The 15,931-nt window shown below is 36.7% G+C and overlaps 1 protein-coding gene and 1 long non-coding RNA gene across 3 annotated transcripts; one reads left to right on the forward strand and one right to left on the reverse strand.

The window, feature by feature from the left end:
• Window positions 1-8,684: 8,684 nt before the first annotated feature.
• Window positions 8,685-10,133, reverse strand: LOC135136554 (uncharacterized). Its single transcript, XM_064065892.1, has 3 exons — window positions 10,025-10,133; window positions 9,806-9,879; window positions 8,685-9,382 (listed from the first exon to the last, which is right to left on the reverse strand). The coding sequence occupies exons 1-3, from the start codon at window positions 10,046-10,048 to the stop codon at window positions 9,265-9,267; spliced, it is 216 nt and encodes a 71-aa protein (XP_063921962.1). The 5' UTR covers window positions 10,049-10,133; the 3' UTR covers window positions 8,685-9,264.
• Window positions 10,134-14,180: 4,047 nt separating this feature from the next.
• On the forward strand, window positions 14,181-15,727 carry LOC135136536 (uncharacterized). 2 transcript variants are annotated; one of them, XR_010281726.1, is made up of 3 exons: window positions 14,181-14,526; window positions 14,573-15,114; window positions 15,396-15,727. It is a non-coding gene; the product is annotated as an uncharacterized LOC135136536 (long non-coding RNA). The 2 variants fall into 2 exon arrangements; XR_010281727.1 differs by having other exon boundaries at window positions 14,573-15,089.
• The last annotated feature ends 204 nt before the right edge of the window (window positions 15,728-15,931 follow it).

Here is a 15,931-nt window from a genome sequence, read left to right on the forward strand (position 1 = left end):
CACTTCAGGCACCCCCCTATGATAACAAAAAAATTTAAATTAAACATAATTAAAATTTTTCCATAAGATGTATCCCACCTAAGAAAAAGGAAAGAAATTGTAAATAAAAAAAGATTCCAGTCATACTCCAGAATTTTCTAAGGAGTAAACAACAAAAGAATTTTGAGAGCCATTTTCGTGAAACAGCAAAAGTCTCTTTGAATAGGAATTCGAATCCAAGAATTTGCAGATTCAGAGAGTCACGAACAAAAACATCCTCCATCGGGAGAACATGAAACCTCTGACTGCTAATCGACGAAGGGCTAAAGTTAAATGTTAAAATCGAGAATAAAATGTCAAAATCTGGAAGTAAACGTCAGAATCGAGAAGAAATTGTCAAAATCAGGGTTTTATTGTGTGCACACGTCGTAATTGGGAAAAAAATTAAATTGTTCTGAGTCGGAAAAAAAACCTACTCATCCACTCACCACATTCATACCACATACACGAGATCACTCATACGTCATATTCTCTCTCTCAGGCACATAGACTTAAAAAAAAATCATTCGTCGGTACTACTGTCTCCACGATCATCACCCCGAAACGGCTTAAGATCTTTAACGTGCCAGTTTCCTAGGTTTTGATGACTCTCAGCCTCCGCTAATCTATATACGAGACGAGAGATAACCTTGGTGACGATACATGGAACATATTTTGGAGCCAGTTTACTGGAAAAGTGCTTTGATGCGTCTGAAAGTACATAATTGCGTTTCCACACCCGGTCACCTACTTGATAGGAATCAGCAGGACGGCGTCGTAAATTATACGTGTGAGAATTTCTTTTATACGCGGCCGTTAGTTTTTGACGCACTGTCTTGTAGATTTCAGACAAGCCCTCCAAATTTTCAAAATATTGGCTCCGGTCAGGGTTCGTTAAATCAACTTTCGATGGGTCGCTGTTCCTGTCATAAAAATCTCCTGAAATTGGTACGTACCGACCAAAATTTATATACGTAGGAGATAATCCGGTGGCTTCATGAATGGCCGTTCGAAGCGCAAACCCAATTTTTGGTAAATGGACGTCCCAATACCGATGATTATTATCCTTAATGTAGGAACGAATAGCAGCCCCGGCTACTCTGTTCACTCGTTCTACGCTGTTTGTTTGGGGATGGTATTTTGCGTTATACCAAATCTTACATTTGTACAAATCCGCTAGCTTCTGAAAATCACGCGAAACAAATTGAGTACCATTGTCGCAGGTGATGATTTGAGGGACACCAAACATCAAAAAGACGTTTTCTTCTACAAATTTGATAATTGACTTGGAATTTGCCTTACGAAGAGGATGTAATAAAATGAACTTGCTGAACCAATCACAGACCATTAAAATATAACAATGTTCCTGCATACTACGAGGAAGAGGACCTAAAATATCAATTGAAATCAATTGCCATGGGAAAGTAGCCTTCTTAGAAGAACCCATCAATCCGGGAGCAGCTACATTAGTTGCCTTTTGAGCTGAATAAGTTGAACATCGAGAGACATATCGTTTAACATCAGTTTGCATGCCAGGCCAAAAATAGAGTTCTTGTATCCGTTCCAGAGTTTTATATGATCCAAGGTGAGCTGCTAGAGGAGAGTCGTGGCATTCACGAAGCACTTCCAGCCGTTGTGATTTGGGTACTACTACTCGCCAACTTGGAAGGACATTTGGGACTCGATACCGAGGCCTCGCATGTTTATATAGGACACCATCCTTAACTAAATAATCCGGATAATCGTTTGGACGTTCCTCAAGACTTTTAAGCATGCTATGGTACCACTTATCTGTGTTTCCCGGCCTCACCTGAATTACAGCAACTTCTGGCAGTGGCGCTCGACTTAAGGCATCCGGCACCACGTTCATAAAACCCTTTCGGTGTTCTAAAACAAACTCAAATTGTTGCAGCTTCACTGCCCACCTTGCCAATCTACCACTGGGATCCTTTAAGTTGTTAAGCCACAGGAGACTGTGATGGTCAGTTACTACAGTGAATTTTGCCCCCTCAATATACGGCCTGAATTTATCTATCCCGAATAGAACTGCCAGGCATTCTCTTTCGGTTACCGAATATTTTTTCTCAGCCGGCGAAAGAGTGCGACTAGCGTAAGCTATCACTACCTCACCTCCTTTGCTATCTGGTTGTGTTAGAACCGCTGCCACTCCCACATCCGAAGCATCACTCTGGATGGTAAAGGGTTTAGAAAAATCTGGGCTTACCAACAAAGGAGCGTTTATCAAGGCATTTTTGAGTTGGTGGAAACAATTATCCGCTTCCTGCGTCCACACCAACCTATTTCTTTTTCGCTTGCCCAGGAGAAGAGCTGTTAAAGGAGAGGTGAAATCTGAAAATTTCGGAATAAAGCGCCTGTACCAGCCGCAGAGCCGAAGAAATCGTTTCATTTCTGTGACTGTTTGGGGTTTAGGAAATTCCGCCATGGCGGCGATTTTTTCTGGATCTGTATGCAAACCTGATTTATCCACAACAAAACCAAGGTACTTTAAAGATGGTAGGCAGTACTCACACTTCTCTGCATTGATGGTTAAGTTGGCTTCTTTCAAGCGTTGGTAAACCTCCCTAAGCACTTGAAGATGTTGTTCAAACGTTGGTGTCGAGATAACAATGTCATCCAAAAAAACAAACACATATGGTTCCAACGAAGGACCTAACACTTGGTCCATTAGACGTTGCAAAGTCTGAGGAGCATTCGACAGACCAAACGGTAGCACCACGAATTCATAAAGCCCTCGAGAGGGAACAACAAAGGCAGTCTTTTCGCAGGACGTATCCTCTAAGGGAATTTGCCAAAAAGCGGACTTAAGATCAATTTTTGATAAATACCGTGCTCCAGTTAACATGTTTAAGATGTAATCGACTTTAGGTAAAGGGTAAGCATCTGGTTTGGTCACAGAGTTAAGTTTTCGACCGTCGAAACAAAAGCGCTTCTCACCGTTTGTTTTATTTACCAATAAAACAGGAGAGGACCAAAGACTCGATGAAGGCCGCACAACTCCCAACTCCAACATCTTGTCTAGTTCCCGATTGAGGTGAACCAGCATGTAAGGTGAGATCTGATGATGACGTTGCTTAATTGGTCGCGCATTACCAGTATCTATAAAATGAACGGTTCGTGTGGTTCTTCCCAATTTCGTACCTTTTTCCCACGATAACTCATAGAAGAGATTTTTGACCTTCTGAAGCTCTGACATTTGAGACGGACTTAAGTCCTGTAGTGAACGAATACCTTGCATCGCCGCCACTAAGATATCATCTTGACGATTAACTGCCCTAATAGAATCCTTACTCTGCGCCGTACAGCCCACTACCTGCTGTTGTACACCATCAGCAGTCCCTACAGTGGATGCCTCCGATTCATAAATGGATAGATTTAGATGATCTAACAAACCAAGTCCTTCCCCACCAACGATAGAATGAGTCGCGCCGCTGTCAAGTAGTCCTGTAATTGAATTTCCCAAAACTTCTACTGCCAAATAAGGTCGATTATCATGAGATGTCTCTACAAGTAAAGTATTAATTGTTTCCTTCCCTGAAACTAATCGCTGTGAACACGTAGTTTGGCTAGGGGCCTTAGGGAAGTAACGAAAGCGGTGGCCCGATGGTAAGCGCTTTCCCCCACTTAGTTTTCCGGCCTACACCGGGGGCAGTTAGGGTGGATGACACCTACTTTTCCACAGCCAGCACAAGTAGGTTTTTTCGGGGTTTTATTAGGACATTCGCGCCGAAAATGACCCGGTTTCCGACATGCATAACATGTCAATTCACTTTTTTGGTGTGGAGAAGAAATGTTAGAGGTATTACGAAATTGAGGGGTCGAGAATAACTTATTTTCTTGGTTATCCCCGTCTGGACAAGCTAAATCGGGTTCTAGCAGAGCGATGCTTCGCCGCGGAGGTGGTCGAAATTTTTCCTGATTGGCTAAAACGCTTTCCAGGGTCCTACAGATATCCGACAACTGAGTAAACGTTTTAATGTCGTGCAAAGCGAGGTGGGTTTGGAAAACCGGTAAGAGATTACGACGAATTAGATGCAATTGGGAAATTTCAGGTGGAATATCCGACAACCGATTAAACAAATTGCGCATAGTCGCCAGATACAAAACAACTGACTCACGAGATCCCTGCGTTCGATTATGAATTTCCTTAAGAAGTTCCTGATCATAGTCTGGCGGCAAAAAATCTCGCTTTAAAGCCTGAATCAGCTGATCCCACGAACTGACTGATGGTTTTATCGATCTATACCACAAAAGTGCCTTTCCATCGAATAAATCTACAGCGGACCTAAATAATTCCGCTTTTGAGGTATTTCGAGCCACTCGCAATTCTTCTATCCGTTGTAAAAACCCATTGACCGAATCATGCTGAGACTTACCATCAAAAGTTACATTCCACTTGTGTACCGGAGTAGGCTTAAGGATCGTAGTGTTCTGGTTGACTCCCGCCGGACTCGCGGTCGCATCATCTGGAGGTAGAGAGGTTTGTTCCACCATTTCATACCTGGTTTCATCCAATGCTTCCGCCATCGCCATTTGATCATGTTTGAATTCTTGCACAGCTACGGGCGCCGTCGCTGGGAATCGATGTAAGCGACCCATTACATGATAGTACTTGGTGAGAAGTCTCCTGTTCCCATCCCCCCGTCGACCATCAAAAGAATCCAACAAGGCTCGGATATCACTTAGTGTTGTTTCAACCTCCGTTTTTTCCGCCTCGAAATCGAAATTGGGATTAGCATACATGACTTCACCACGATTCAAATCTTCTCGTAGTCTCCGTCGCAGCTGTTTACGCTTTGTATCTAGATCTAAGCGATCGGGCGTAACCCCCCGCACTTTTAACTCGTGATTAACTTCGCTCGATTTCAAAAAATTTGGTTCCATATTAAAATAGGATCCTGCCATCATAAACGCAGTTTAAAGGACTCTACGAAACGTTGGGCGCCAAAATTTATGTAACCTACTTACCGGATTTCAAATAAATGCTACTTTATTGTTACCTCACGAAGTGGGTTTCAACCCGAGCCCAATAAAACTACGTTTACGACAAATGATATTATTAAAGATATTACATACGATAAGCCAATCACTGTTAAAATATGCGGAAGGGCACCTCTTCTCTCCTCAGCGTAGGCGGCGGAGGCTCCTGACTCTTCCTTCGGTTCTCAGGTCCCGTCTCTTCCCGAAAATCTTCCTTGAAAAGCCCCTGAACTTGATTGTCTTCCTCCCGAGCTCCTCACTCGCTCCCGCCCCGCTATCTCCTCCGTTCTTATCTCTCTTTTTCTCCCCGTTTTTTCCCGTAGCTCACACCAACACTACGCGTGATAGATGCGCCACCACTTCGAATCCAAATCAATTCAAAATTAAATAAAAATCCGTTACATCTAATGTCTGTGAAATTGTGTTAGCACCAGTTAACGATTAAAATCCCAACATGAACCGTTAATGTACAAACAATGAATCAAATTTACAGATCGTTTTAGCGTCGGTCGAAAATTCGCATTTTTCGATTAGAAAGCCACAAGAATTAGCTATGCATGTTGGGGAAACTGTGGCCTCGTCATCGTTACGATTAATTGTCGTTAAACAAAGGCTTCCTCCATTTTATGAACTACCAAGCCAACTAAACTTAACCTACTCACCACTCACAACACACCACGGCTGTAGCAACACACCAAAAGTGACGCTTTCACCTCTCTACCAAGCCGCCCTCTTCGATCAACCCTTTAACTAAAATTTTAAGCAGAACTACCCACTACCTAAAAGCGCTAACGTGCACATGGTTGCCTATGTTTAACGATTTTCTTATTGAATTTTTTTCTCAAATTCAAATTATTCAAATGCGATTTCGCGCCACTGTTAATTATTTCAGCGCGAAATTTTTAATTCAAGTGCGGTCACCACAACATCTAACTTTATAAGTATTAGATACACGATCTAAAACAATTTTCATTTTTCTTTCAGAATTTTTCCTGTTGCTTCAATTATTGCCTCATTTGATAAAGCGACAAAGTCAAAGACAGTAAGTTTTTGAAATATCTAGTTTTAAAAATGTTAAATTCCTATATCAAATTTCTGTTACTTCCCCAGCATCCATTTAAGAGTTACTCTCGCCAGAAATCGCAATAGTGTGTTTCAAGGGTTTGTCCATTTGAGAGAATATTTCGGCAAATTTCACTCTTCGATAGCTATCGAAATATTTATTGTCAAGACTGTGATAACCCAAATATCCCGCCTTAAATTTCCCATGTGAAAAAAAAAATTGAAAGCCAGCGAAAAGTTAAAAAATTTGGCATCGGCTGTGATCATTTAATAAAATGTAACCCTACATTGTGTTTTTTTGTGGCGGAATGCGTTCAGACGTAAAGTAGGGGACCCCAAAGGTTGGAGAAGTACCGCTAAATAAAACACAAAATATATGGAGGACGCAAAACATTTATTCCTCCACTGACAAAAAAAAAAGAAAAGAAGCAGCGACTAAGTTGTGCAGGTTGAAGACCTCTGAGTTCTCAGCTACAAAAGACTTGGTTAACTTTGAGCACCCCTCTATCTAACCACGTAACAGGTCGTTACGGTCGCAAACTCGTGGTTGGAAATCCCGGCTATAGATAAGCCGCGAGCGTCACGTCATCCTGACTGCTCTCCTGACTTTTATTCAAGATCTGCGTCTTTTGTGCAGATGGCGCGACCGCTAGCTCGACAAGGAACCGCGCACTCCGCTTCCGCCAAGTGTTTCTGTGTTATTTACCTCAATTCCATTTCGATATTCCATTTCTATAACTCTGATATTAAACTACAACCGAACAAGTGTTAAAGTTTCAAAAAGAGCGATAAACAACATTTAAATTCTGAGATTAAGATTGGGTATCAGACAACAAAATATTTACGTGGTAGAAATAACTAGCAAAGATTTATGGCAACAAAAAAAAAGGTCTGGTGTAAAGTAAAACTTGTGCAGACAAAAAAATTACGTGAGATTAGGAACTGCAGAGCATGAAAGTTTACTTTCAATTTAAATTATACAGCAAAAAAAATTACTGAGGCTAAAATTGTGAGATAGAGAAAAATTGCATGAGGTTAATATTTGCTACACTTTATCGACGATTCAAACAAAGAATTTACATGATGTTAAATTATGCCACATTTTATCAACGATTCCTCGTTGCAAGAATTACGTTTGGATGATATAATTTCCCACGTCGTGAGAGATACGTCTCTTGATGTCCAGATGATAAATGCCTAAGGAGAGAATTTTTTAATCCCTCTGTCCATGATATTATGAATTCTACTGCACTTTACACGGTTCTTTTCCCGGAGTGGGACAACGTTAGGTTAATTTAACTGCCGTAAATGAACTATTAGCAATCTTGAGTGAGGAATTAAGAAGTATTATAATGTAACACTTAAGTATAAGCATCCAGAAACCTTATTTATAACTTGATAAACAAAGAATGAATCCTGACTAAGTGAATCTCATAAAATCTAGTAGCAAGTGCTTTATCTGAACAATCTCATGACTGTTAAATCGTGTTAGAACCAGATTAAAATCCTAACATGAACTGTGAATTTACAAACAATAAATCAAATTTACACCACGTGTTAGCAACTGTCGAAAATTTGCATATTTCCGATTAAAAAAACAGCAAGAATTAGTTACGCTCGTTGGGAAAACTGTGGCGTCGCCATCGGTACGATTAATTTTCGTTAAACAAAGGCTCCCTCCTTTTTATTAACTATCAACTAAATAATAACAACTAAACTTAATCTAGCTACTTTATCGCGTGCGATGATAATAATGATGACTGCATAAGGAGACAAATCGTTAATTCCCCCGTCCCGCAGTCCACCATATTATGAATTTTGTTAATTTAACTGCCGTAAATGAACTATTAGCAATCTTGTGTGAAGATATTAGAAATGTTATAATGTAACACTCAAGTATTAGCATCCAGAACCGTTATTCGTAACTTTGTTAAACAAAAGGCTGAATCCTGACTAAGTGAATTTCATGAAATCTCCTAGTAAGTGATTTATCTAAATAAATCTAATGTCTGTTAAATTGTGTTAGCACCAGTTAACGATTAAAATCCTAACCTGATCTGTGAATTTACAAACAATGGATCAAATTTATACGTGTTCGCATCGGTCAAAATTTCACATGTTTTCCGATTATAAACCCGCAAGAATTAGCTGGGCGTATTGGGGAAAACGGTGGCGTCGTCGGCGTTACAACTAATTGTCATTAAACAAACGCTTCCTCCCTTTTATTAACTACCAAGCCAAGTAATTTAACCTAGCACAACATTTATTATTATACATTTTGAAGATGACGTCATTACATTGTTGGTCTACTCTACACGATATTCCTAACATAGATTTTTGATAAATAAAATTTTATGACAACTGGTCCAGTAGTTTCCGAGATTATATGTCTAATAAAAATGGACACAGACAGACAGATAGACTGACAGACAGAAAGAAAGGGGAGGCCACACTTTTCGTACTCCATGGGTTACGAAACGTCAATAAAACATGAAAGTAGCCAGTCGCCTAACAGACCTCATTACAATATTTTCTTTGCGCTTACGCTTGACAGGTAAAAAGGAAAATAAAGTAAAACATGTTTTTATTAACTATTTATTTTTCATTTTTAGGTAACTACATGCTTTTAACAGTCGAATGTTTTGTAGGCCAAGCATTTTATGACTAGGTAAACTGAAAAGTTCTCTAAAATAACTATAAACTAAATATGTAGAAAATGTTTTAACGATTCTAACCGTCATGCTCTGCTTATGAAAACAAAACATACTTGGTTGTTGTAATTAATGTATTCGTTATAAAATGTTAATAATGTTAATACAACGGAGAAAAAAATGTACACGAATTTTTACCAATGTGACTTCAAATTTCGTAATTATGACATTTGTAAAACCTTACTGCAAGAAGTATAAATTCATCATTAAAAACGCAATAGTAAACGTGAAGAAAATAAATGTTTTGCTTGTACAGGTTGTATAGTACCGGTTTTAACGTATTATTCCATCATAACAATAATTATTCGAGTTTTTATTATGTGTAATTTTAGCAGTTATTACTTATTACATCAAAAATCAAAGTGGTCAAAATTCGTGTATTTTGGTTTATTGCAGTGATCATTCATATTCATTTTTCTAGAAAATGTATCATCTGGGATTTGCAAAAATTACGTTACATACAACAAAATATCTTTCAGTGTATACCCTCCAGTGGGGTGAATGTTTTGTACTGATAAAGTTTGTCATCCCCATATCCGTATAAAAGACGTCCAACTCCATTCTCATCGTAATAAGGATATCGATATTTCGGTCTACAAAAAAGTACAATCAGATTACGGAATGTCCTGCCAAAATAAATAAAACATATAATTTGTTTCATTACGATTTGTTCTCGCCTAATTATTTTTATAAGTATTTAATAATAAATATTCGGAATTTTAACGTTTTATATCCATAAATAAAAAAAATAGGTGATCAAGGAAAAGTAAATCTTGATATTTAAAGCACCTTTTACAATGATAGAGAATTTTTTTCTTCAGTGTGTACGTATTACAGAACGTAACTACATATGAAGTAAGGTAAAATGAAGACATAAACTAATAAATTGAATAAAATAATACAATTAAAAGAAAAATAAGAAAAAGTGAAATCAGATAATTCTAAAAGCTGCTGGGAACCGTTAAATCAAAATACCAGTACTAATCACATCATAATAGTAAGTATTAATTAATTACCTTTCAAAATATTGGAAATTTGGTGCACGTGGTTGAATCGCAGATGATATTGTTATCAAGCTAATCAGCACAACCTGAAACAATTTGCAAAATGTTTGTATATAGAATAGTTAAACAGAATAATAACTAGATTAGTGCATATATACCACTTACAATATTTACTAAATCATTTAAAAAATATAGCACTCACATACAGCAATATCAAGAAGATAAACTCACCAAACAACATGCATATTTATTCATGGTACAGGATGTATTTTTAACACTTGTTCTCTTCGAAGTGGAGAGACAAACTGATGAAAAGTGAAACTTGCCAATGAAATGAAAGAGAAAGTATTGCCTTACCTCAGCCCCACCTTTCACCTCATTAATAATAATTACATACGTGTGTACTACATATGCTTAAAAAATTCATGTATGAAGGTAAATAAATAGAGTTCATCACAAAATTTACAAAATAGCATGTCTTGAATGTCTATCGCGTTTTTTAAGTGTAATAGAGGTTTATGTCGAACAAAATGGGGACAATGTGTGCGATGATCCATATTTTCAGCAATCTTATAATTCTACCCCAATATTGTTAATTATGTGTACAAATCATCCCTAGTAGCGATATTTGCACGTAAGACCAATTAGTCGCCATTTAGTTTTTTGATTATCGCAATCAAATTCTTTCAAATGTTGCAAGTTGCAAGTTATAATCAAGGACATCGTTTTAATGCAAATTAGTTACAATCAAAATTCACTTATTAAATATGAGTTGTTTTTACGCAAATGACTAAAAATGAGACTCTTGGCATCTTTGTTGTTGCTAAAATAATATTTTTTAGAAATTTTAAGCAATTTGCCTTCATATAAAATCCAGTAAAACAAAATGCAGTGAATAAATTGTACAAATAAAATAAAACATTTCTGGAAACATCAAGTCATGCAAATTAAAACGTTGCTAATTAATTTCTCAATTAGGCACATTTCGAAATAAATTTAGCTTACATTATAAGAAATATTTTAAGTATGTATTTATCTTTTTAATTGCCCGGAGTCGAATAAAGCAAAATTTTACACAAAGGAAAAGAGAAATCTCAATTAAAGTAACTGAATACAAATAACTCAAATTAATACGATGCTGTAGCGGTAAATTTAAATTTTGATAGTCGAAAGATCACTAAGCGAACCTCGTCATAATCTCCTACCTTTTTTCGATGGTTTTACTATATTGACACACTCCCCATTTTTATGCAAAAAAAACCTGCTACATATTATACTCTCTACCCGATCTTCGCAAAATAATTGGGGTAAGCTGCATCTTTCACGCGGACGCGAGTCTCCCAATGAAGTTTTCAATTCAACATCTATTTTAAAAGAAGCGGTCGGTTGTCAAAAGAGGATCAGAGGAGGTGCAGGTCTTTCAGATTTTCACCTCCATATTTTAGGTTTTCTTTTGTATTTCCATTTCTCCCTGGGCTTTTGTTATTCCTCATCTGATTTATGATCATCTCCTCTATCTCTTCTCTTCTTGGCATTGCTATAATTTCATTACTTAAAGTTCTTTTTTTTTGTACTTGTTTTTGCTCTTCTCTCTGACCTCCTCTAATTTCGCTATTTAAGATTTGTTCGAAGTACTGTTTCCATCTTTTTAATTTTCCTTCATCGTCACCTATTAAGTTGCCTTCTATATCTTTTATATATTGCGTAGATTCGTATTTTGTTGACTTTACGTTTTCATGTCTTCATAAAAGTTTCTTCTGGCATGCTTCCTCTTTAGTTTTTATTTGTCTTTCTAAAAGATCCCTTTTTTTCCTGCGACATATTTGCTTAACTAACTTTCTTTGACTGTTATAATTCCTTGTATTTTCTTCGTTTATTATATGCAGCATTTTCATTCTGAGTAGCTATTATATGTTTTATTTCTGCTTCGCATTCTTCGTCTAACCATTCTTTCCTTTCTCTTGCTTTGGTTTTACTCACATATCTTTTTGTTGCTTCTGTTACTATTCGTTCTATATTGTTCCATTTGGTGTTTATATTTTTTTCTTTTGAAAGATCTTGCTTTTCGAGGTTTATTTCTATGCCTGCTTCATATTTTGTTTTGATTTCCTGTGTTTGGAATTCTTTTGTATTATACCTTACTTCGTGATTCCTCCTGTGTTCTTTGTCTTCCCCTTTCCATTAATTTAGCTTTGCCCTTACCAAAAAGTGGTCTGAATCTATGTCAGCCCGTCGACAGGTTTTCACTGATGTTATTAACCTATAGTGCTTTTCTTGAATTAGTACGTGATCAATCTGGTTTGTTTCTTGTTTTTCTGGAATGATCCATGTTCCCTTGTGTATATCTTTTCGTTGAAATTGCGTACTTACTATTTTCATATTTTTTTCTATAGCCGATTCGATTAATTTTAGGCCATTGTTGTTTGATTCTTCATGCTTGCTCTGTTTTCCTACTATTTCTTTACTTATGTAAAGAAATAGTAGGAAATGAATTGCTTTCTTGTTTTATGTAATAGGAGTTTCTTTTCCGTTAATAAACTATTATTATTATTACTATTATTATTATAAGTATTTCATCTCTCCCTACTTTTGCATTTGCGTCTCCCATTATAATTATGATATCTTTTTTTGGTATTTTGTCGATGACTCTGTCCATTTCTTCACAGAATGCATCCTTTACATCATCTTCTTTTTCTTCTTCTGTCGGTGCATGTATATTTAGAACGAATAGATTTTGGTTTTGTCCTTTTACTCTTATCCCACAGATCCTATCTGATATCTGCATAAAGTCTATTATTTTTCCTTTAAGTCTCTCCCCCACTATAAAACCTGTCCCAAAGAGTTTGGTTGCGCCTCCACTTTTAAACAGATTGTACTTGTCAATTTATTGTATTCCGCTACTTACCTGCCAAATGTGCTTCTTGTAAAGCTATTGGTTCCATTTTATATCTTTTAATTTTCTTAATAAGGTTTTTGATAGCTCCTTCTTCATAAATACCCCTTATGTTACATGTTCCTATGAGTATAATATTTTGTTTTTGTTTCACACTTCTATTTTTTATTCCTCTTCTTTTCTTTTTTGTTTGTTACCATATTCATTGCCGTATTCATTGCCTGGTCCGTTTCTTTGTTGCTGACTTGACTATTTCATTCTTTAGTTTTTTTGAATTTTAAGCTGCTTCATTTTTATCAGGTTTTCTTTTTTCGTTCCCCATTTCCACTCTTCAATTCCTATCAGCAGTTTTTTATACCTTATTTTAGTGACTTGCCCGTTTTCTCTTTCTTTTTTTGCTCTTATTGTAATTTTCCTTTGTATTTCTCTATATTTTTTCGATAAATCATCTTGAATAAATATCTTTTCCCCTGTTTTCGTACTTACTTTGTTTTTGTTCCGCATTACCTTACGTCTATTAAAATATCTACAAAAGTCTCTCGTTTTGCCATGAACACTTTTTTTATTAATAAATGGGGGGTGGTTGTCCCTAAATTTTTCACTAAAATTTTACCGTCGTGACGCAGAGGAATTCATTATTTTTATTTAAAAACAAACAATTTCACTCACACAGAATGAAAATTAAAACCTACATTGAGTTACTGTTGCTGAACACTGTCGGAACAGGACCCGATTCCAGTCCAATACGGGGACTGAACGCACGGTTTCCATGACAACGGTGTAAATAAAACGTCTAAATCAGCCATGATTTGGTCCCCGTCTCCGGCTTTTATCAGCACTTTATTAGCAACATATCATATATCCAAGACACAACATCTTTATTTACATGTAAGTTTTGATACATTTTATACAAGTGGAGCGATCTAAAAAAGTTAATACTGATAATTATGACACAAATTTCCGGAAATTTGTTTAAATATTGAAAATTCAGCAGCGTTTCTAAAAAAATCTGTACGAATTTAAAAAAATAAACGCCTGTGCATGGTTAGTTAATGTAACTCGATCTTGAAATGTGTGGCAATTAGTAACTTTTATGAAATAGAAATATATCTGTGTCCTTGTTATGCTCCGTCTTTTCGACAGCAGGTATTTTTTGCTTTCAGTATGGCGATCCTGTTACTGTCATTTGGCCGTCAATTGCCTTGGTGGTAACACGTCTTCCACGACTGTTTGCTGGTTACCGGTGACACTTTCTCGTTGAATAGGGCTGGAGTTACTTTGAGACTGGAATAGTGTTCTTTCCGGTCCGTTAACTCAATAATTCTAGTACAGTCTGTCGTAACCTCAAATCGTAAACACATCAAACTTTCGTTGACAGATAGCGAAAATTACTAGCCTCGCGCTATCTTTGTTTAACACATAGGTTAGGTTCCTCTCTGTCGAATTCCGACCACAGGCAGTTTGCCATACCACAGCATATCATTCAGTAAGGACAGCTTTTGAAAGGTCCATAAGAAATACACGTAACGGACTAGAACAACAATAATCGACCGTTGAATAAGGACATGACCTTGAATTTTGGCTAGAAACTGTAGTGGCAAACCTTGTTACTAAATAAAATTTACCACCATGTCAACATTGTGCGTCAAATTTGACATTTTAGATGTTTGGTATTTAATATTGTAACGGTGATTTATTATTTTTACTGAATAGAAAATGCGCGTTCGAACACATAAATAAAATAAATAATATTGTGGAAACTGTACACAGGGCACAGGGGTGCGGTATGCTGGTATGGACACAGTTACGAGGGCAGCTTTTATATATCGGCCACATGAAGGTAAAATTGAGTTGGTAGAAAATAGTGAAACAAATCGTTTTTCTAGGGCTGCAACATAAAAGGTGAATGTTTCATGTAGCATCTTAAGCGCGGCACTCACGTTTCAACGCCGCAGAACAATTGTGTTTGATATGACCAAATTGAAGTGTTTTTGAACGTCTGTGTATGCAAATCGGTTGGATGTGGACGGTCGGTGAACAAGTCTGTCTGCAGCAGTACAATCGTGTTGTATTGGATGGAAATTTGATGATGTGTGGACATGACTCGACAGTGTATGTTATTCAAATCGTGAGAGCAGCTATAAAAGTACATTTTCGTCATTTTGTCGGACATGTTGTCATCACGATCGCAAATTTTTAACTGCAAGGTCGTAACGTGTGTGTGTACTGCTGCTTTTTAACAGAATTGTACAACAGTTGCATCCAATGGGACGTTGGAGTGTGAATGGCCAGCTTTAGGATTGCCAAAATGGTGGATCATCATCAAAGACGTTGAAGTGACAGAGAAGTTTATCATATATGATGACATTACGTGCAACGGCAAAATAACTACATGTTTCACAGGTATATTTCATCAAGCATTTCTTCAGTAAGTATCCACAGACATAACTTAAAGAATTTTGTTCCTCCATGTCCAGATGTCTGTAGTCTGTCATATTTACTTCCACAGATTTATGTGCAAAAGTTGTTCAACTTAAAACTCTATTAATAATTTGACACTGGTTACTTTCTTTAGATTCAGTTGCTAGTAAAATAGATCCTAAATCATTACAACTATTGGAATTTTCACTGTGCTGTAAAAATTGCATACCAAATAATTTTTGTATTGATTATAGAATAATATACTTCTTTATATTTCTTATCTTACAGATTCCGAGGGAAATTTAAAGAAGCCTCTGAAGCAGGTTTTTTTATTGTGTCTGGAATCACGAGGTGGTCTACCACTATAGTCCATGTTACTATGAAAAAGTTCTCAGAATTACTTCACTAATTTAACTAACAACAAAAATTCAACCAAAAACATCAAAGTACTTTTCCCAGGGAAGATGAAAACAACAGCGTTCACTTTCTGACTCTTCAAACGGTTCACACTTGGCGAAAATTGAAGGCATTGGCAAAATAGGTAGTTGATATGTTTATGTTGAAATTAACTTGGTAAAGTGATAGACTTTTATTAATGAATAAAATAAATATAAGCACAATTCTTTTTTATTGTTCAAAGTGGTATTTTTTTCGTAGTCTTCATGCCACACTCCAAAAATTGGTTTCAGTTCATTCGATGTTTATATCAGTTCCTTTTACATTGTTTTACGGACGAGCTGTATTTGTAATTTAGGCAACCAATATTCCACTTCGTTTCAAAAATCCCGCCTAATCAAAACGGTTGGATAAGGACACGTTGTTCC

The sequence above is a fragment of the Zophobas morio genome, unplaced genomic scaffold (genome assembly GCF_036711695.1).
Source record: "Zophobas morio isolate AGI-343-1 ecotype UQ-CSIRO unplaced genomic scaffold, CSIRO_AGI_Zmor_V1 ptg000026l, whole genome shotgun sequence".
Classification (NCBI taxonomy): Eukaryota; Metazoa; Arthropoda; class Insecta; order Coleoptera; family Tenebrionidae; genus Zophobas; species Zophobas morio.